Here is a 24,165-nt window from a genome sequence, read left to right as displayed (position 1 = left end):
CGAATGTAAACAATGTAATCTCCCTGACAACCGTGATCAAATATAACTGCATTATTCACACGGGGCGCGTCTATTTATGGACGTCCGGCGAAGGGACTCGTGTGCTCATCTGGGAGATTTAATAAATAAATACATACATAAATAGAGAAATAAAATAAATGAATAAATAGAGAAGTAAATAGAGAAATAAACAAGTAGAAAAATAGAGAAATAAAAAATAGAGAAATAAATAAAAATAGAGAAGTAAATAAATAGAAAAATAAACAAGTAGAAAAATAGAGAAATAAAAATAGAGAAATAAATAAAAATAGAGAAGTAAATAAATAGAGAAATAAACAAGTAGAAAAATAAATAGAGAAATAAAAAAAAATAGAGAAATAAATAAATAGAGAAATAAAAAATAGAGAAATAAATTGGGAAGTAAATAAAAATAGAGAAATAAATAGAGAAATAGAGGAATAAATAGAGAAATAAATAAAAAATAGAGAGATAGAGAAATAAAAAGTATAATAAATAAAGCAACATAATTAAAAATAAAATAATTAAAATTGAAATGAAATAATTTAAAATAAAATAATAAAAAATAAAGTAAAATAATAAAAAATAACATACAATAATTAAAAATAAAATCTAATAATTTAGTTTGAATCTGGAAATTAGTAACACCTGCGACGGTGGCTCAGTTGGTAGAGCATTCATTGACCTGAAGGTTAGCGGTTCAAATCCCGCTCTCGACAAACATCACTGGTTGAGCGGTCAGTTGTGTCCTTGAGCAAGACACTTAACCCACCTTGCACCAGTTTTTGTCCATTGATCTGAAGATTGGTGGTTCAAATCTCGCTCTCAATATCAACATCATTGGTTGAGCGGGTAGATCCACTGACTCGCAGGTCGTCGGTGCGATTCCAGCTCCCACAGATGAACGCTGTTGTTGTGTCCTTGGGCAAAACGCCTCAAACATCCCACCTCACCCCCAGTGTCCTCGATGTAAAGCGCTTTGATTGCCTTGAATTAAATTGTGCACTCGGACTTTCTGTTTTTATAAATTTATTTTTTTAATTCTGTCAACTTCCAGTGAGAAAACGCAAAATAATTAAAAAAAAACCAACCCTCACACACTCACCCACACACAACCGAGCCCTGCTATTCATTTTCATATCCAAAAAAATCAAAATTTTAAAACACTGACCTGTATTTTGTGTCTTTGAAAATGTCCTTGGTCCATTTCAGTCCCAAATCTCGTGCGTGGTTTATTTAGTCCAACCGGATCACTAAAAATTCCCAGATTTTCTCCCATCTGTCTCCCGTCTTGTTCAAGAAGCGCAGATTTTCCAAGTGAATGACAGAAACCAGTTAATTAAGCCACTTTTCAAACACTGGCCCTGATGGTGCTTTCCAGGCTTTTAATATTCATCTTTTTGCAGTGATAGAGCCCAATAACACGGCTGATTGCATTTCAACAAGTCCAGGGAGGATTCAGAGGCTCCAAAGGCTCTGTCTGGAGAAAATGTGCTTGAGTAGACTCCTGACCAGAAAGAAAAAACGATTGAACACTTCTTCAATTCAAGTTTATTCATATAGGACATTTAAAACGACCACAGCCGACCAACGAGATTCACATAAAAGTAAAAAAAAACACACATATATAGATTAAGATACCTAGGAAAAGAACAATAAAACGCCAAGATATCCTGTAGCTCGTGTTAAATACCAGGGAGAAAAGGTCTGAGAGGATCTGACAGGCAGAGGGCGCTGTTCCGTAGTCCATAGACCAGAACAATCCGCCATACATCTTCATCTCAAAGCCGCTAACCACAACTTTGAAAATAGTGAAGTTCAGATCTTAGCCAGAGTTAAAGAAGCTATTTTTGTTGAGAAAGACGGTCCATCGAACAGGAATGAGGGCCTTAGACATCACCGTTTCCCTATATATAACTCAATACTCAGACCCAAAGCAAACAAAGGAAACAAAGAGAACAATAGAGCGTTAGGGCCATCAAACACATTTTCACCGAGGGCCACATCAGCAAAATGGCTAACCTCAAACGGCCAGTTGTAAAATAAATCTAACTAATTTTTTTAACTTGTTAATTAACTGTTTCTGTATTTATGGATTATTCAAGTTACAAATATTGCATGTCCATTTGCCTAGATGTAAAAATATGACTGTGTAACCGTATCTCCTGATAAAATTACACTTTAAGACCATCAAACCTTTTAATTTATCCTGTCGAGGGCCACGTAAAATGATGTGGAGGGCCACATTTGACCCGGGGGCCTTGAGTTTGACACATGTGCATTAGGCCCATTAAGGCTGAATGTGTAGTTAGCGCCTCCTTCAGACAGATATAAGGCAGTGTCCAGCAGTAATCTGACCAGAACTGAAGAAGAGGCTTGGACCTACAACTTTTTGTCCAGTTGACCGATTTAACTTTGTCTTTTACGATGGATCAGACCTGGACGACTGAAGGATCACACAGGATTGTTTTTGGACCATCTTCAGTGGTGTACGAGGACTTTCTGGTGTAAATATTCAGATGGAGCCTAAATATTACTTATACAGCTGCAGATTTAGGTCGTGTCTGCACAATTGCAAGATAGGGTCAGTGCCTTTTTATGACATTTGTACATTCAGATTCAGAATTTCAAGAACCTATTTCCAAATTCATCCCAAGTGAATCCTTCAAATCTTTGTGTTGCGTTTTAAAACTCAACAGAGAAACTACATAAACTATTGGGCGACAGTAGCTCAGTTTGTAGAGCGTTTATCTACTCGATCCCAAGGTTGCCAGTTCGAATCCCGCTGGATAGAACAGTCAGATCCATTGACCCACAGGTTGACGGTGCGATTCCAGCTTCCTTTTGGACACTGTTGATATGATCTGAGTTTGACATTTGTGCTTTAGAGTCTCAGAGTGAATCATTTTACTTTCGCCGATGGAGGTGCGCTCAACTTTTAGCTTGTGGTGTGCTGTCTCTTCGCTGCAGAGTCTTAACCAATTCCCGCTCTTGACATAAACCTCATAGATAGAACAGTCAGATCCATTGACTCACAGGTCGACGGTGCGATTCCAACTCCCTTTTGGACGCTGTTATTGCGTAGTTCCTTGATGTAAAACACTTCGAGAGCCTTGCAGGTAAAAAAAAACGCTGTCCCTGTGGCCATTTTAAACTCATTGGGGAAAGTATAAGTCTATTTAACCCTGCTTACTACACGCTGATACTGATGCGACAAGTCCAATGCCTTGCTGGAGGTCATTACATTTAGCGAGCGTAGCATCTTCCCCGCTTTATTTCCAGCTACTCACACTCCACACAGTACGCAGAATATTCTTTAAAAAAATCTATTCAAACAAGGTTACATTTCTCAAACCAAAACGACGCCGATAATACACCCGGCCTTACTTTTCCAGCCTAATGAAGCTCAAATGACTTCCTAAACCGCCGGTATTGAAAATTTCACCAGTCTGGATCCGTGGCATCAGTGTTCCTTAATGTACTCCGATGTGAGCCGGCACATTAGCGCGGCCACAAACCGCACAACTCGGGTGCACTTAATCAGGTCAGTGCTGCCGATGCTCTCAAGTTCCCTCCCCGGTTTCTACCTCCCTCCCGCTTTATCCTGCCCAGTGACTTTTAGCCCAAGTGCCGGAGATGCGTCATTGATACAGCTGAACGGCGCTAATGCGTTTTAGAGCTAGGAATACCTCCGCCGCCTCCACGCTCGCTCTTATTCAAACGGCGGTGACGCGTAAGTCCTGCCGCGTCTATGTGAGGGCACAGATCAGATGAATTGGAGCTGACTAATGTGATCTGCTCGTAAGTGTAATGGGGACGGCTGGATCATGCCCGTGTTCTGGATCATCCCATATCAAAGGCGACGAAGAGACAATGACGAGTGTCTTTATTAAGTCCGTGGGCGGTGGCGTGTCAGAAAGCAAACGGTGATGGGAGGAATAGTTTGAAAATGGGTTCAGGGAAGGTACAATTGGGACACAAAGTAATGCAATGTGCTTTACAGGATAAGAAAGACGTTAAAATCTCAGTGAAAAACAAATGAAAACGTGGATAATTATCATAAAATTAACATTAAAAGAGAAGGAGAGTGCAGAATAAACCCCTTTCAGTCACATTCACAGATAAAAAGAACTGTTTGAGTCTGGATTTAAATATTGTCAAAGTCGAGGCCTGAGTCACATCTTAAAGAAGAATGTTCCAGGTTTGAACTGAACAAAACTGAAACACTGATTCAACATATTAAGTCCTAATTTAGTCCTGGTTTAGACCTGGTTTAGCCCTGGATTAGTCCTGGTTTAGTCCATGTTTAGTGCTGGTTCAGTGTTGGTTCAGTCCCGGTTTAGCCCCGGTTTAGTCCTGGTTTAGTCCTGATTTAGTCCAGGTTTAGTCCAAGTTTAATGCAAGTTCAGTCCCGGCTTAGTCCTGGTTTAGTCCTGGTTAAGTCCTGGTTTAGTCCTTGTTCACACAGAGCTGCTTTAAAGTCTCTGAGCCACAGGACACATGTGTGAAGTACTTCCTGGTTCTAGTCCTGACCTGAGCAGCAGTGTTCTGGATGTTCTGGATGTTCTGTTCTGGATGTTCTGGATGTTCTGGATGTTCTGGATGTTCTGGATGTTCTGGATGTTCTGTTCTGTCTTCAGGCTTAACGTTTTAGTTATAGAATATGGAATAACTGCTTTAAAATATATTTGTGTTCCATTTCTTTCTTTATCTTTATTTATACAGAGAGACTCAATAAGGCGCCCAGACTCTTTCCATCATGGACGCCCTGGTGAAAATACAATTCAACCAGAAAACAGATCAAATAAGTGAACACGTCCATATAAAACATTAAAAACAGGAGCAGGTGTGAGTCGACAAGTTCATTACCAGATTATTAACGTGCATTTGTATCATCGGTTTGGCTTGTTCTTCAAATATATTCCATTTTTGTGAGGCAAAAACATCCAAACTCATCTTTCCCGTGTCAGTTTTGCTGTATTTCATTCTTGGCGTTATAGAGTCATGTGATCTGCTCTGAAATGTTCCGCTATCAATAATGAACAAGCAGGTGAGGCGTTCTGCGGTGTTTGAAGTCGTCCCTTATAGATACGTTTCATACAGCGCTGTTCTCTTTTAATGGACACACGGGCCGGTCAGAGTACTGCTTTCTAAATACTTGAAGTACTTTTACACGTATTTGCTTTAAATTACAGTGAACAAACACAACACAGTATTACAAACAGCTTGATTTTTGTTGTTATTAACTTATGAAAGAGCTTTGTTTTCAGTTTTTCTTGCTAAAACCTCGCAGTTCAAAGCCAAAATTGTCTGTCATGTATTCCTTTGATTTCACTAAAGTACCTGTATTCTGAATATTCTGAAAAACACATCCTCTACTCGCTGATGTGATGTTCAGCTCTATATGGAACTGAGAGCCACATCAGCAAAATGGCTAACCTCAAAGGGCCAGCTACTTTTTTTAACTTGTTAATTAACTGTTTCTGTATTTATGACTTATTCAAGTTACAAATATTGCATGTCCATTTGCCTAGATGTAAAAATATGACTCTGTAACCGTATCTCCTGATAAAATGACACTTTAAGACCATCAAACCTTTTAATTTATCCTGTCGAGGGCCACGTAAAATGATGTGGAGGGCCACATTTGACCCGGGGGCCTTGAGTTTGACACGTGCTTTAGAAGAATATCACAATTTAAACTGTACAAATTCTAACATAATGATCCACGGGTGTCAGATTATTAGTATAGCGCAATATTTCTGCTTTAACATTGGCGAAACAACATATTTTGACGCTGATGGATAACGCCGTCCGCCGCAGATACTCGCCATCGTATCTGACATGAAACATAAATTATACACAACAAGTCAAACTTCTGTGTGTAAGAGGTGGATTTAAGTAAATAAAACACAGCTTCAGCTTCAGTCCAATCCTTTATTTGGTTATGATTAATGAAGAAAATGTTTTGTCTTAAAAAAAAAAAAGTAAACAACAAAAATAAAATTAATTACAAAAAAATAATAATAATACAAATAAATGGACTTGATCATGTTTTTGGGTTTTATAAAATTAATTCATTCCAGTTAATTAATAAAAAATAATAATAAAAATAAAATAAAATAAAATAATAATAATAATAATAATAATTAAAACTGCAAGCAGTGATAAAGGCCCTCGCCACCCCTTGCGACCGCGGGGTACACGCCACCGCGGAGATCCTGCCTTTCGTTCCCGCTTACATCGCCCCTCCCCCCAAAATCAGCGACTGAGTAATACTACTCCATTCATTCCAATGAGACCATTTATGACATTTTCACGCCTGAACGGTTGGAAATAGGGGTATGTCGTCATTGGTTTTATTGTCCATTATGATGAGAGTAATATGTGTACCAAATTTCAATAGTCTATGACACAGTAAATATTTTTCATCCTTGTAGACCAAAACCTATGTATTTCAATGAGAAATGTCAGACGTTGCCATGGCAACACCTTTAAAAATAGAGGTATGGTGTCTTTGACTTTTTTGTTCAGTATCGGAATAGGGATGTTCATGCCAAATTTCAAATGTTTGTGACAAAGTAATTTTTTTACGTGCCATTTAAAAATTTCAAGGGGGCGCTGTGGAGCAATGTAATATTTGATATGTGTAAATTGCATATCTATGCACTCAGATGAAGATTTTGAACAAAAAGTATATTAATGCCAGAAAATAGGAAACTGCATGTTTGAGCTATGGGACATTTAAAACTTCAAAAAATGCCTTTTTTCTTTGCAGGCTGGCCACACCCACATTTTATAATTTAGAAAATTCCAAAAGAATTCCCTATAATCCCACATGGGTCTAGTAAATTGTGACCATTTTGCAAGTTTCTTGAATGAAAATCCACGGCATAAAAAATCCAAATTTTAGTACAAATACAAAATACAAAATACAAATACAAAATATTTTGCCAATCTTGAATTTTAGGCCATAGTTTGATGAGTGTAGAGCATCTATTTAGTCTACAACAAAGTCCAGTACTCTGAACCCCATTCATTTCAATGACACATTTATTATGTTACCACGGTAACATAGTTGCAGACAGAGGTATGTTCTCTTTGGCTTTTTTGTTCAGTTTGCCAAGCCAAATGTCCATGCCCAATTTCAAATGTTTACGTCAAAGTAATTTTTTTGGTCCAATTCAAAAGTTCAAGGGGGTGCTGTGGAGCAAAAAAAAAATCTGACATATGTAAATTGTATATCTTTTCATGTAGATCAAGATTTTAAACAAAAAGTATATCAATTCCGGGAAATAGGAATGTGTGAGTGATGCACATTTTAACACTTCAAAATATTGCTTTTTTCTTTGCAGGCTGGCCACACTCACATTTTATGATGTAGAAAAATCCAAGACAGTTCCCTATAATCCCACATGGGACAAGTTCATTTTGACCAATTTGCAAGTTTCTTGAATGAAAATCCAAGGCACAAAAAATCCAAATGTGAGAGGTAAAATTTTGAAAAAATGGGGTTCTGTCCACAATGTCTGACTTCCTGTAGGGTTTAGGGTGGGGTCATAATATAATTTTTTACTTGTCTTGACATGTTCTATATTTGTACCAAATTTCATTTGTCTATGATGAAAAAGGTCTCTCATTGCTGTAATGTATGTGAACATTTGAGGTGGCGCTATTGAGTCGTTTTGAAACATTAATTTTTTGCAGATGAAAATACAACATTTTTTGCCAAACTTGAATTTTAGGCCATAGTTTGATGAGTGTAGAGCATCTATTTAGTCTACAACAAAGTGCAGTACTCTGAACCCCATTCATTTCAATGACACATTTATTATGTTACCACGGTAACATAGTTGAAAATAGAGGTATGTTCTTTTTGACTTTTTTGTTCAGTATAGCAATAGGGATGTCCATGCCAAATTTCAAATGTTTATGTGAAAGTAATGTTTTTGGTCCAATTCAAAAGTTCAAGGGGGCGCTGTGGAGCAATTTATTGTCTGACCTGTGTAAATTGTATATCTATGTGTTCAGATCAACAGTTTGAATAAAAAAGTATATTCCTGCCGGGACATAGGACACTAACTGTGTGAGCTACACGCATTTAAAACCTTAAAAAAAACATCTTTTTTCTTTGCAGGCTGGCCACACCCACATTTTATAACTTAGAAAATTCCGACAGAGTTTCTTATAATCCCACATGGGTCTAGTTCATTTTGACAAATTTTCATGTTTCTTGAATGAAAATCCGAGGTGTAAAAAATGCAAATGTGAGAGGTAAAAGTTTGGAAAAATGGGGTTCCGCCCACAATGGCCGACTTCCTGTAGGTTTTAGGGTGGGGTCATAATGTAATTTCTTTCTTGTCTTGACATGTTCTATGTTTGTACCAAATTTCATTTGTCTACGATGAAAAAGGTCTCTCTTTGCCGCAATGTATTTGAACTTTTGAGGTGGCGCTATTTAGTCATTTTGAAACATAAATTTTTTTCCACATGAAAATACAACATTTTTTGCCAATCTTGAATTTTAGGCCATAGTTTGATGAGTGTAGAGCATCTATTTAGTCTACAACAAAGTCCAGTACTCTGAACCCCATTCATTTCAATGACACATTTATTATGTTAGCACGGTAACATAGTTGAAAATAGAGGTATGTTCTCATTGGCTTTTTTGTTCAGTATGATGAGAGGAATATGTGTACCAAATTTCAATGATCTATGACAAAGTAATAATTTTTCATCCCAGTTATCCAAAACCCATGTATTTCAATGAGAAATGTCAGACGTTGCCATGGCAACACCTTTGAAAATAGAGGTATGGTGTCATTGACTTTTTTGTTCAGTATGGGAATAGGGATGTTCATGCCAAATTTCAAATGTTTGTGACAAAGTATTTTTTTTACATGCCATTTAAAAATTTCAAGGGGGCGCTGTGGAGCAATGTAATATTTAATATGTGTAAATTGCATATCTATGCAGTCAGATCAAAAATTTGAACAAAATGTCTATTAATGCCGGGAGATAGGATACTGCATGTGTGAGTTATGCTCACTTTAACACGTCAAAATATTGCTTTTTTCTTCGATTGGTGGCCACACCCACATTTTATGATGTAGAAAAATCCAAGATAGTTTCCTGTAATCCCACATGTGTCTAGTTCATTTTCACCAATTTGCAAGTTTCTTGAATGAAAATCCAAGGCGCAAAAAATCCAAATGTGAGAGGTAAATTTTTGGAAAAATGGGGGTTCCGCCCACAATGGCCGACTTCCTGTAGGGTTTAGGGTGGGGTCATAATATAATTTTTTACTTGTCTTGACATGTTCTATGTTTGTACCAAATTTAATTTGTCTACGATGAAAAAGATCTCTCATTGCCGCAATAATTTCAAATTTTGAGGTGGCGCTATTGAGTCATTTTGTTACATACATTTTTTTGCACATCAAAATACAACATTTCTTGCCAATCTTGAATTTTAGGCCATAGTTTGATGAGTTTAGAGCATCTATTTAGTCTACAACAAAGTCCAGTCCTCTGAACCCCATTCATTTCAATGACACATTTATTATGTTATCACGGTAACATAGTTGCAAATAGAGGTATGTTGTCATTGGCTTTTTTGTTCAGTTTGCCAAGCCAAATGTCCATGTCGAATTTCAAATGTTTACGTCAAAGTAATTTTTTTGGTCCAATTCAAAAGTTCAAGGGGGCGGTGTGGAGCAATATCATGTCTGACCTATGCAAATTGTATATGTATGGTTCAGATCCACATTTTGAAAAAAATGTATATTAATGCCGGGAATTTGCAAACTGCATGTGTGAGTTATGTGCACTTTAAAACTTCAAAATATTGCTTTTTTCATTGCAGGCTGGCCACACCCACATTTTATGATATAGAAAAATCCAAGACAGTTCCCTATAATCCCACATGGGTCTAGTTCATTTTTACCAATTTGCAAGATTCTTGAATGAAAATCCAAGGCGCAAAAAATCCAAATGTGAGAGGTAAAATTTTGAAAAAATCGGGTTCCGCCCACAATGGCCGACTTCCTGTAGGGTTTAGGGTGGGGTCATAATATAATTTTTTACTTGTCTTGGCATGTTCTATATTTGTACCAAATTTCATTTGTCTACGATGCAAAAGGTCTCTCATTGCCGTAATGTATTTCAAATTTTGAGGGGGCGCTATTGAGTCTTTTTGACACATTAATTTTTTTGCACATGAGAATTCTAAATTTTTTGCCAATTTTGAATTTTAGGCCATAGTTTGGTGAGTGTAGAGCATCTATTTAGTCTACAACAAAGTCCAGTACTCTGAACCCCATTCATTTCAATGACACATTTATTATGTTACCACGGTAACATAGTTGCCGATAGAGGTATGTTGTATTGGCTTTTTTCTTCAGTTTGCCAAGCCAAATGTCCCTGCCGAATTTCAAATGTTTATGTCAAAGTAATTTTTTTGGTCCAATTCAAAAGTTCAAGGGGGCGCTGTGGAGCAATTTATTGTCTGACCTGTGTAAATTGTATATCTATGTGTTCAGATCAACAGTTTGAATAAAAAAGTATATTCCTGCCGGGACATTGGACACTAACTGTGTGAGTTACACGCATTTAGAAACTTCAAAAAACGTCTTTTGTCTTTGCAGACTGGCCACACCCACATTTTATAATTTAGAAAATTCCAGAAGAGTTCCCTATAATCCCACATGGATCTAGTAAATATTGACCATTTTGCAAGTTTCTTGAATGAAAATCCACGGCATAAAAAATCCAATTGTTAGAGTTAAAATTTTGAAAAAATGGGGTTCCGCCCATAATGGCCGACTTCCTGTAGGGTTTAGGGTGGGGTCATAATATAATTTTTTTCTTGTCTTGACATGTTCTATCTTTGTACCAAATTTCATTTGTCTACGATGAAAAAGGTCTCTCATTGCCGTAATGTATTTCAAATTTTAAGGTGGCGCTAATGAGTCATTTTCATATGTTAATTTTTTTGAACATCAAAATACAATTTTTTTTGCAAATCTTGAATTTTAGGCCATAATTTGATGAGTGTAGAGCATCTATTTAGTCTAAAACAAAGTCCAGTACTCTGAACCCCATTCATTTCAATGACACATTTATTATGTTACCACGGTAACATAGTTGCCGATAGAGGTATGTTCTCATTGGCTTTTTTGTTCAGTGTGCCAAGCCAAATGCCCATGCCGATTTTCAAATGTTTACGTCAAAGTAATTTTTTTGGCCCAATTCAAAAGTTCAAGGGGGCGCTGTGGAGCAAAAAAAATTCTGACATATGCAAATTGTATATCATTTGGTGCCAATGAAGATTTTAAACAAAATGTATATTAATGCCGGGAAATAGGACACTGCATGTGTGAGTTATGCACACTTTAACACGTCAAAATATTGCTTTTTTCTTTGATTGGTGGCCACACTCACATTTTATGATGTAGAAAAATCCAAGATAGTTTCCTATAATCCCACATGTGTCCAGTTCATTTTCACCAATTTGCAAGTTTCTTGAATCAAAATCCAAGGCGCAAAAAATCCAAATGTGAGAGGTAAAATTTTGGAAAAATGGGGTTCCAACCACAATGGCCGACTTCCTGTAGGGTTTAGGGTGGGGTCATAATATAATTTTTTACTTGTCTTGACATGTTCTATGTTTGTACCAAATTTAATTTGTCTAAGATGAAAAAGGTCTCTCATTGCCGTAATGTATTTCAAATTTTGAGGTGGCGCTATTGAGTCATTTTGATACGTAAATTTTTTTCCACATAAAAATACAACTTGTTTGGCCAATCTTGAATTTTAGGCCATAGTTTGATGAGTGTAGAGCATCTATTTAGTCTACAACAAAGTGCAGTACTCTGAACCCCATTCATTTCAATGACACATTTATTATGTTACCACGGTAACATAGTTGAAAATAGAGGTATGTTCTCATTGACTTTTTTGTTCAGTATAGCAATAGGGATGTCCATGCCAAATTTCAAATGTTTATGTGAAAGTAATGTTTTTGGTCCAATTCAAAAGTTCAAGGGGGCGCTGTGGAGCAATTTATTGTCTGACCTGTGTAAATTGTATATCTATGTGTTCAGATCAACATTTTGAATAAAAAAGTATATTCCTGCCGGGACATAGGACACTAACTGTGTGAGCTACACGCATTTAAAACCTTAAAAAAACATCTTTTTTCTTTGCAGGCTGGCCACACCCACATTTTATAACTTTGAAAATTCCAAAAGAGTTTCTTATAATCCCACATGGGTCTAGTTCATTTTTACAAATTTTCATGTTTCTTGAATGAAAATCCGAGGTGTAAAAAATTCAAATGTGAGAGGTAAAATTTTAGAAAAATGGGGTTCCGCCCAAAATGGCCGACTTCCTGTAGGGTTTAGGGTGGGGTCATAATGTAATTTTTTTCTTGTCTTGACATGTTCTATCTTTGTACCAAATTTCATTTGTCTATGATGAAAAAGGTCTCTCATTGCCGCAATGTATTTCAAATTTTGAGGTGGCGCTATTGAGTCATTTGGAAACATAAATTTTTTTGAACATCAAAATAATTAATTTTTCACCAATCTTAAATTTTGGGTCCAATAAAATTGACTTTTCGTTAACGTTCAGGGGGTCAAAAGTGAATTCAAAGTCGCGAGCAAAATAAAGAATAATAATAATAATAATAATAATAATGGAAACGCATTTTCCACCCATTATTTTTCTCCTAAACCTTAATAGCTACAGTCATGTGACTTTTTCAAATTGTGCCCCATCACAAATAAGGCCCCTGTGATTTTTTTTCACACGTCCACATCAAAGCGTTTGTCTTCTACGAATTTTTGAAAATGAAATTTGAAGATGGCGCTAGAGAGCCATTTTGTGAGAGAGTGCCTTGATTTGCATATCATTGCGTTCAGCTCATAAATGTGCATAAACGCTGTATTAGCGTTTTCCTAACAAAAAATGTGTGAAAGAGAAATATTTTTTTGAAATATTCCAAAATTTGCGATTTTGTTGAAAATTCACCCTGACCACACCCGAAGTCATAATCAAAATGTAATTGTTAATCTTTAATCACACATGTGTTTAGAGGGATTTGGCCAAATTTGAAGTGTTTGTGATTAAAACTGTGTGAGAAAATTTCCTGAATGCGAGGGTGTGCACTTTTGTCGTTCCCGGGTTTGATCCAATATGGCCGACGTCCTGTACATTTTAGGGCGGGGCCATAATATCATTTTTGTCATGTCCTGACATGTTCTATTTTTTGCTGTGAGTTTCAGATTTTTACGTTGACTTTTGTCCGAGTCGGGCTCCCATTGGCCCCATGAAAATCAAAGTTTGAGGTGGCGCTACCGAGTCGTCTTTCGTTATTTTTTCTCGGGGTCTTTTGTGACAATTAGAGCTCGTCGAGTTCTAATTTTTGACACCACTCACTGGCATGTCGGGGCGTGTTTACTACTTGATTTTTGCCATTTTCCACGCTCCGGACGCGGTTTTAATGAGTCCCTCGCCGGGACGGAGTCCCAGGCTCGGGCCTAATAATAATACAAATGAATGGACTTGATCATGTTTTTGGGTTTTATAAAATTAATTCATTCCAGCTAATTAATAAAAAAAAAAAAAAATAATAATAATAATAATGAATGGACTTGATCATGTTTTTGGGTTTTATAAAATTGATTCATTCCAGTTAATTAATAAAAAAAATAATAATAATGAATGGACTTGATCATGTTTTTGGTTTTTATTAAATTAATTCATTCCAGTTAATTAATTAAAAAAATTTTTTTTAAAAATAAATGAAAAAATAAAAATAATAATAATAATAATAATAATAATAATAATAATGAATGGACTTGATCATGTTTTTGGGTTTTATAAAATTAATTCATTCCAGTTAATTCATAAAAAAAAACAAAAATACAAATAAAAATAATAATAGTACTAATGAATTTACTTGATCATGTTTTTGGGTTTTATTTTGATCTAGTTCTGGGGGAGACAGTAGTTGCGTTGATACAGCGTTTGTCCACTGAAGGTTGGCGGTTCGAATCCCGCTCCGTGGCCGTTCTATACTCCACAGATCAGAACGTTTACCGTATTTTCCAGAGTATAAGTCGCACCAGCCAAAGAATGAATAATAATGAAGAAAAAACATATAGAAGTCACATTTTTGGGGGAAATTTATTTAACAAAATCCGAGACCAAGAACAGACATTTTATCTTTAAAGACAAGTTATGATAAAAAACAATAAAATGGAGAACAACAGGCTGAATATCACATTTATATTTATTCAGCTGCATGAAGCACATCTCACATAAAACATGAATTATACACAACAACAGTGAATTTTGTATAGTCTCGTCATAATGTTATGCCTGATAGACGCTTTCCTCCCTTTTTAATTCCATTTTTCACTCACGGCTCCTCCCTCGTCGCGGCGTCTCCCGTCCCATCCCGTTCGTCCCGTCGGGGGAGGGCTCGGAACGCCGCTGTAAATTTGCACACGATTGTGATTAATGTCTTTGATCTGTTTTCGCCCGGCCCACTGCTCATCCTCCCCTCCCTCTCTCCCTCTATCTCCCTCTATCTCCCGCTCACCCCCCCGACATATTTGGCGGTGCAGCGGCCCGCGGCAAAGTGGCTCCAGCATCTTCATTAACGGAATCAAATCAAGGCCTAATTTCATTTTGTGTAATTGATTTAAACGGGATTTCACAGGTCACAGTACAGTAGCCTGGATATATCAAGCTTTACCTCGGGGTCCCGGGGGGATTTGGAGGCTGGCGCGGCTGCTAAGTGGGCGCGTTTGACAGAAAAACATTTACAATATCGTGCGGAGGGTTTAAAGGAGGGAGGATGCGAGTACACTGAGCAGAAACATAGCACTGCTGAAGGAAACGGAGGAAAACTGGTCAATATGTTCAAGTAAAACACATGAAAATCGAGCTAAATTCTTCTTTAAATTGAGAAATAGTCGCTATAACGTAAGAGGTTTGACGTAAGAGGTCAGACGTTTGAGGAAATGCTGTAAAACAAACGTACATCCGATAATTAAACAACAGAAAAGGGCAATAAAAGTAATTCAATTCATTTTCACTCCACACAGAAAGGAAAGTAATAATAAAGCAGGATTCCGTGATCCGACTAATGAACCGTTTATAAAATCACATATATTCAAATTTATAGACATAAATAAAGTTAAAAAGTCGCCGGTTCTGTTTTGTGTTGTGAACAAGGACAGTCCTGTGTGAATTCAGTCTGTCTTTAAATTAAGAAAGTCGTTGTAACTTAAGGTTTGCGTCGGTTTGAATCGAGTAAAATAAGAACAAACGAGAGGCAAAAATGTGTCTGTTTGAGGAATAAGACTTTGGAATGATCAGTGATGAATTTAAGTTGATTAAAACTCTGTCTAAATTTAAAAAAAAAACTTAAAAACGTTAATTAAATCCCACATATACATTGGTGTAGGTTTATATGTGTCAAGACATCTGTGTTTAAGAGATTGATTTAAGTAAATAAAATGCAGCTTTGGTCCAATCCTTTTTTTTTTTTTGGTTGTGATTAATGAAGAAAATGTTTGGTTTTGTTTAAAAAAAAATAAATAAATAAATAAAATAATAATAATAATAATAATAATAATAATAATAATAATAATAAATGTAAACAACCTAAATAAAATTAATTAATTCCAGTTAAATAATAATAAAAAAATAAAAAAATAAAATAAAATAATAAAAATAACAATAATGAATGGTCTTGATCATGTTTTATTTTGATCTAGTTCTGGGGAAACAGTAGTTGAGTTGGTAAAGTGTTTGTCCACTGATCCAAAGGTTGGTGGTTCAAATCCCGCTCTCAAATAATTGCCGTTCTATAATCCGCAGACCAGAACATTCACTGTATTTTCTGGACTATAAGTCGCTCTGCAGTATAAGTCGCACCAGCCAAAAAATGCATAATAATAAAGAAAAAACATATATAAGTCGCACTGGACGATAAGTCACATTTTTGGGGAAATTTATTTTACAAAATCCGAGACCAAGAACAGACATTTTATCTTTAAAGTCAAATTATAATAAAAACAGTAAAATGTGGAACAACAGGCTGAATATCAGTATATCACGCTAACGCTAATGCTAACGCTAACGTAACACATTTATATTTATTCAGCTCCATGAAGCACAGACAGAACTGAACACGTGTCTGGTTTGTTAACGTAAGATATTAACAGTTAATCAGATAAATAAAGAAGAAAAAACAAGCAACAAGTTTAGTCTGGATCTCACTACAAATCAATAAATCCACTGAATTCTTCTGCGTCGGTGTCACTTCTGAACAAATCCAACAACTCCGGAGGTAAAAGGTGGTCTGTTTCTTCTTCTGGTACTACCCTAGAGCGCCCTCGTGTGGTTCTCAGAGTGACAATAACAAAGATAATTTCATGTATAAGTCGCACCCTCGGACAAACTACGACAAAAAGTGCGACTTATACTCAGGAAAATATGGTTTATCAGAGGATGGTCCCAAAACAAGTCCAACAAAGTGTCTTCACTAGAACTTTCTGGATTAAATATTTAAATGGAGTCTTTACCCCAGAACTAAAATATCACTTATACCGTTGCAGCTCCAGGTCTTGTCTTCACAATTGCGAGATCAGGTCACTGCCTTTGTACGAGATTCGCGTGTTCAGATATTTTTCTAATTGTTGTATTTCAAAAACTTTGCACCAAATTCATATCCCACGTGAATCGGGTTTTAAAACTCAGCAGAAAAACTATTTAAACTATTACAATGATCCGAAGGTTGCCGGTTCGAATCCCGCTCTCGACGTCAACACCATCGGTTGTAGCGGTCAGATCCACTTACCTACAGCTCTCACAGATGAACGCTGTTGTCGCGTCCTCGGGCAAGACGCTTAAACCACAGTGTAAATCGCTTTGAGTGACTTGAAAGTGGAAAAAAATGCGCTCGTTTATGACAGTTTAGAACAATAATGAACAATGATGCTTTTATTCATTCAATCTCACTAAACCCGCCGTAAAGATATGTTTTCGGCGTTGAAAATTGTTATATTTATTACTATATTTAATGCACGCTGTGTCTGAACTCGTGCTCAAGCTTGTCCGTAGTTTTTTCTTTTCCGCTTAAACCTAATAATTTGAGAATAATTTGAGTTTTACACAAAATCCCACGATCTGCACAGTCCAAACCGGGTAACTTTCTCCTTTTAATAACTCAAATTTCACAGAAACGTTTTACACACTTGTACATTTTGCATAATTCAGCCACTTTGTATGCTAACTGAATACCGCGCAGTCATGTAGCAGCTAATCCTCTGGTGGCGCTACATTAGCCTTATCTGTTTACTCTACAAAACAAAGGGCTCTCTGTGTATATGAAGAATGTGTTTTAGCTAACACACGCCGCACTCACAGCCCTAGTTTATGAAAAAGCTGATTAAGACGTCGAAGCCGAGGTAATAATAGACAGGATTTAGCGCGCTCAATAGACGCCATGTGTGCGTTATTGTGCGCCGCTGCGGGCTGCGTAAGCTCCCCGACTTTTTTATGGAAATGGTCTGAATATTGTATTTACACAGGTGTAGAGATATTTATGACTTGTGATATGAAGCTGGATATAAACGGCTTATCCTGACCCAAATGTGGAATATTATGCACAGAACACAGCGCGAGAAACTCATTATGTATACGAGAGGCTATGTGCTAATGTGCGCGCGCGAAATGAAACGGCGAGCGCTGTACGACGCCGCGAACGCACATCAATCTTCTGTTTGTGTCTGGCAGGTTTTGTGAAGTGGCAAAGGAGAACGGCATGGACATATTCAGGGTGTTTGACTCCCTGAACTACCTGCCCAACATGCTGCTGGGGATGGAGGCGGCCGGGGCAGCGGGGGGCGTCGTCGAGGCCGCCATCTCGTACACCGGCGACGTGTCCGACCCCATGAGGCAGAAGTACTCCCTGGAGTACTACGTGGAACTGGCCGACGAGCTGGTCAAAGCCGGGACGCACATCCTCTGTATTAAGGTGAGTGGATTGGGAGATTTTCTGTGTTGACAAACTGCCTGGAATGTGGCGTAGTGTGGCTTTAAACGCATCTATCTCCATGGAGACGAGCAGACGATGCCACCAAGCCCGTATTATGCTTTTTTCTGATCTATATTGTTGTTTTCTCATCGAAAACAGACCTGGAGTTGTGTTTTGTTTCATTCACATGTTTAACACACAAACCCTGCAGATTTAGACTTTTCTTACAAACTGAAAACACTCTGTTCCACCTTGTGATGTCATCGAGTGGTAATACAGGAAGTGCTCCACTGTGTTTTTAAACTCAACAAACACCTTCATTAGACTCATTTCAGCCCTGGAATGTCCACTCTCTACTGAACGAAAGGTAAATGTAGCCATTAACTTGAAAACCACCACTTCATGACATCACAAGGTGGAACAGAGCGTTTTGAGCTTTAGAGATGTAGATCAGTGGCGTCAAACTCAAATTCACAGTGGCCAAAATTAAAAACTGACACAAATTCACGGGCATCAGTTGTACCTGATGTGCAATGTTTAACCTTTTTATGTGGAAAGTTTTGCTTAAACACAACTCAAGTTTGATATTTCAAACATTATTTTCATAATTCAGAAACATAATTCATTTAAATAAATCAAATAAGATAATTATTGCTCTCTCTGTAGCCTTTCACCTTCCTTTTTAAAGTAAATATTTTTCCCACAAGCCAAAAAATAATAATAATAATAATTTCATTCACTGAAAATTCGACTTTCAAACTATGAAGAGTCCGTGTCTTGAAGTAGAAAACATGTATTCAAGCTACACTGTGATTTACTCGACTGCGCACCGTCGTACTAGCAAAGCACCCTGGGATTTGTCGTATTAGCACATTTGATCTCACAGGCCAAATATAATCACACCATGGGCCATATTTTGCCCCCGGGCCTGAGTTTGACATATGTGATATAGACAGACTAAAGCACATGTGTCAAACTCAAGGCCCGGGGGCCAAATGCGGCCCGCCATGTCATTTTATGTGACCCGCGACAAGGTAAATTTAAATGTATGACTGTCTTAAAATGTCAGTTTATCAGAAGTTCTGCAGTTACACAGACATATTTTTTTTATCTTTTCAAATTTGAGACAAACCATTTTGCTGATGTGGCCCTCGGTGAAATTGAGTTTGACACCCCTGGACTAAAGTGTTAAAGTGTGACTCAAACATGTGTGAGTGAAACAAAACACAACTCCAGGTCTGTTTTTGAGGAGGAAACAACGTTAGAACACGACTTGAACCTCACACGAGTCAGTTTTGCGTAATATCGGACCTTTAAACTCAACGAACACCCAGCGCCTTGACTCCTGAACGTTCGCCGTACGTTCCTCTTAACCCGACTCTCCTCCTGTGGTCGCGCGCTCACCTGACAACTCACTATTATTCATTAGCCCTCGTTGTTTTGACACACGCTGTAACATCATTAACGAAGCCATTTTCTCCCGTCACACGCAAACAAAAGCTCTGATTAGCATTTTGATTCCGCCGCTCCCCCTTCGCGCGTTTTAATCGCTGATACGTTCCCACCTATTGGAATAACTTCTCTAAGCCTCTTATCTAAATGAATTGACAGATAGCAGCGAATGAACTCCTGTGTTGGAGCGTGACCGAGTATTTCCCAGCGCCGAAATGCTAAAGTGCTAATCACATAAGGGCTCCGTCGCGGCTAATGAGGTTAGCTTTGAACAGGGAAAAAGCGACTTCACACAGGGCCGAATCGCTAAAAAGACACTAGCGACGCAGATCTTAGCGCGCACCCCGTAATTTCTGCTAATATCAATTAATCTCCAGCTCAGGAGTGAGACGCAGCGCGGCGACCGGCAGCTATTGTTTTGTTATGCTAATGAAGGCGTTATCAATCTGAAGGGAATTGTTTCTCGCTGTTGAGCCATAAAATGTTTTTGCGAGTGGAATTATTGTTACTGGAGCTACGACGACGAGTCAGATCTATCCTGGCCTGTTTTTGGATTCACTGATGACCAATTTATGAGACAAAATGGCGCGGTTGCCCTTTCAAAATGATAATAATAGTTTTGTAAATGTAGCTTTCGTGTTTTAGTGCGCTAGCGTCTGTTCGCGGCCTCTTTTTACCTCTTGTTTTGTTTTCTGCTCGGACGAATCCTCGGAATTACCGGCACTTTTGCGGTCGGTGCCAGCTTCCTGCCTCGGGCCTGAGCTGTGTATCTGTGCACTAATGAGGGTGAAGGCAGGTGCTCCCAAATTAATCTTGTTTAACGAAGTTTACCGGTCTATTTCCAAAATGAAAATGTGATTCGCCCAGCCAGGAAGCAGACAACACCAAACACATATTGTGATTAAAGATAAAGCCCGGGGTTTCATCCGCACGGCCCGGGCGCAAACACCGGTCTCTTAAAGTCTTTTGAAATGTGAAGAAGACGCAGAAATGTTCAGTTTGTCTTCACATAAACAACATAATCACTATTTTCCAGAGATAATTGTTGTTTTTGTAAAAGTCAGATGTATCAAAAACAGGAAATAGTTTGATTCTGAGTGTTCCGCACAACCGCGATGAGGAAACAAGATGTTTTTTTTTTTAATTCCTAAAGTTGGATTTTCTTTGCGATGTGTTTGTGTTTGTGTTTGTTTTGTGTGAAGATCTTTGGTCAGTTCAAGTCGGTGTAAATGTTTTGTAGAATAAAGTTCACACAGTAATACACAGGTACAACCGAACAGGGCAAAAACACAACAGCTCAACAACTAAACAACATAAAAAGACCACCATAACATAATATCGACCACAACAACACAAAAACAGAGCAACAACCACCTCATCAACACAACAGCAACAAGAACAACAACATGACAAGAACCACCACCACAGCAATTTGATTTATTATGCCCTTTTCACAACAAAACAACAACAACAGTAACAATACGACAGCAGCCGCCACAAGATCACAACAACAACCGACATAATAACCACCACCGCGGCACAACCACCACCACAACAACAAAACAACCACCACAACAACAACCATCACAACAGAGACCACCACAACAAAACAACAACAATCATAAGATCACAACAACCACCATAACTTGAACCAACATAATAAATACCACAACAGCGCAACAACCACCACAAAAAACAACAACAACCAACATAACAAACACCACCACGATGCAACCACCACAACAACAAAACAACAACCACAACAACCATCACAACATGACAAGAACCACCACCACAGCAATTTGATTTATTATGCCCTTTTCACAACAAAACAACAACAACAGTAACAATACAACAACAACAGTAACAATACAACAGCAGCCGCCACAAGATCACAACAACAACCACCACCACAACAAAACAACAACCACAAGATCACAACAACCGACATAACAACCACCACCACCACAACAACAAAACTACCACCACAACAACAACCATCACAACAGAGACCACCACAACAAAACAACAACAATCATAAGATCACAACAACCACCATAACATGAACCAACATAACAAATACCACAACAGCGCAACAACCACCACAAAAAAACAACACAACAACCACTACAACAACTGATATAACAAACACCACCACGATGCAACCACCACCACAACAACTACAACCACAACACAACAATAATACATTTTATTGATTATGCCCTTTACTCACAAACACATCCAGAACAATAATGATTTGTGTTTGTTCTGCTCTTTACGTTGGTGGACAAACCTCTGTGCTTCACATCAGGTTAAATCGTAAAAAATAACATTATATAGAAACAACACACAGTTTGAACAGATTTAACAGGTGACAGAAGAGATCAGATTAACTCCCACATGCTCAGATATTTTTTATTTCTCATTTAAACTCGAGCTAACTATTTTTAGTTTAGTCTCTGTATTATTCAGGTTGTATAAAGTAAATAAATATTGGCTTGAAGATCACGATGATTCTCCACTGAAGTGAGTGTTCACACACACACACACACACACACACAGTACAGGAGCATCAGCAGATTTCAGACTAAACTGGGACTAGACCAGGACTAAAACAGGACTGGACCAGGACTGGACCAGGATCAGGACCAGACCTAGAATATTCCTGTAGTCTCATGTTTGTGTTGTTTTGTGCAGGACATGGCTGGTCTGCTGAAGCCCGAGAGCAGTAAACTCCTGGTGGGTGCTCTGAGAGACCGCTTCCCCGAGGTGCCCATCCACGTGCACACTCACGACACGGCCGGGGCGGGCGTGGCGGCCATGTTGGCGTGTGCTGAGGCGGGAGCTGACGTGGTGGATGTCGCTGTAAGTGCAAATGTTCAAGAGACTAACTTTTATTCTGTTTCATTACAAGACGAAGGTTAGGGTACATTTTTTTTAAACATTTGTACCAAAATGGCGACACGACGCTGCCGAATCCCACGAGTATCACAGATTAAGAAAATAAAACTGAAGAAAAAAGTTTGTAAATCACAGTGGGCGTGTCCAGGTGGAGGTGAAAACGGGATTGATCGACAAAATGGCGTCTTGAAAATAGTGGATTAAAGATTAAACTCAAACATGAAGAAGAAATAACTATAACATGGTGAAAAGCTCTGAAAAGTAGATTTTTGCTGAATAGGTTTGATTTAAAACTACTCTAGATTATTATTAAAACTATGAACAGATTAGATTAGATTAGAAAACTATTAAAATTCACGTGGATGCTTTTGGACAATCGTAATCCCTGTATGAACAACACAGATTAAAAAACACATATGAACCTTTATATAACAAAGACAGTGGCATTATTAAATCAAAATGTCAAATAACTGCGACCAAAAACTCAAAACACTCCACCTTGTGATGTCACGAAGTGGTAGTTTTCACCTTAACAGCTGCTTTTACCTTTTGTTCAGTCGAGATAAATGGAAATCCCAGGACTGAAATGATCCAAATGATTCTAGAAATGAAGGTGTGTGGTGAATCAGTTTTTTAAAATATATATATTCTTGATGTTTTAAGGAAATTCAAGTCTCTACGTAAGTATCATAGAGACTTGAAGTATCAGTATCGGTCATGGAAATGGATCGGTGAATAAAATCAATGATATAAATGAAAATAAAACAAAATGGCTGTCATCTTATCATTGTGAACCTGTTTAAAAATGTTTATACCCGCACTTTTTACACTATTTATGTGATTAGCTTTTGTGATTATCTGTGTGATCTTAGTCCTAAAGGTAAAGCTATATCACACAAAATTTACTCCTGTAGCTTTAAGTCCTGTTTTAATGCTGTTTCCTCCTCAAAAACAGACCTGGAGTTGTGTTTTGTTTCATTGAGTAACACTTTATTATTAGTCTGTCACATCTCCAAACCTCAAAACGCTCTGTTCCACCTTGTGATGTCATGAAGTGGTAGTTTTTTTCACGTTAACAGCTCCTTTTACCTTTAGTTCAGTCGAGATAAGTGGCAACTCCAGAGCTGAAATCATTCAAATGATTCTAGAAATGAAGGTGTGTGGAGTTTAAAAACACAGCGGAGCATAATATCGGCCCTTTAATCAACAATACATATACACTTTTGCTAATATTACTCATGTTTTTTTAATGAAGTAACAAAATTATAACATGACTTAAAGCAAACAAGTCAATTTTGTGCATTATATGACCTTTTAACTACAAATTTCAATTCTTTTCAATGTTTAAACGTCCTCAAAATGGCTCCACAAAAGGCAAACATGTATGTATTGAAAGTTTCAGAGATATTTGATTTCGAGAACGTAAAAAAAAGCCAAAAGGCCCAAGCTGTGTTTTGCATCAGGGTCTTACAAACCCCAAAGAGTGCCCAAAAAAACAAGGTCCCAACACCAAACAGCAGCTCCGAGATGCTGTTCACGGATGGTTTGGTCAAATGATCTGTGGAGATATTAAAGCGTCCGTGTTTGGGTCACTTAAACGTCACTTTTTTTAATCATTTTACTATAACTGGTCTTTATCTGACGAGGGCAAACGGGGTGAACGCTGTGGTAAAATGCCTTACTCTGCTTTGCATTAGTGGTATTCCTCATCTCTTTCTATTTCCTTCATCTGTTTAGAGT

General features: G+C 37.7%; 1 protein-coding gene across 1 annotated transcript in view; it reads left to right on the top strand.

The window, feature by feature from the left end:
* Window positions 1-24,165, top strand: part of LOC117385935 (pyruvate carboxylase, mitochondrial-like) — a 683,990-nt gene that overhangs the window by 555,540 nt on the left and 104,285 nt on the right. Inside the window, exons 17-18 of the mRNA XM_033983216.2 lie at window positions 17,832-18,072; window positions 22,222-22,389. Coding sequence (XP_033839107.1) covers window positions 17,832-18,072; window positions 22,222-22,389 — 409 coding nt within the window. The remainder of the gene's footprint in view (window positions 1-17,831; window positions 18,073-22,221; window positions 22,390-24,165) is intronic.

Source organism: Periophthalmus magnuspinnatus, chromosome 18 (assembly GCF_009829125.3).
Source record: "Periophthalmus magnuspinnatus isolate fPerMag1 chromosome 18, fPerMag1.2.pri, whole genome shotgun sequence".
NCBI classification, from domain to species: domain Eukaryota; kingdom Metazoa; phylum Chordata; class Actinopteri; order Gobiiformes; family Gobiidae; genus Periophthalmus; species Periophthalmus magnuspinnatus.
Note: the sequence above shows the minus strand (reverse complement) of the source record. Positions and strands in the feature narration are given on the sequence as shown.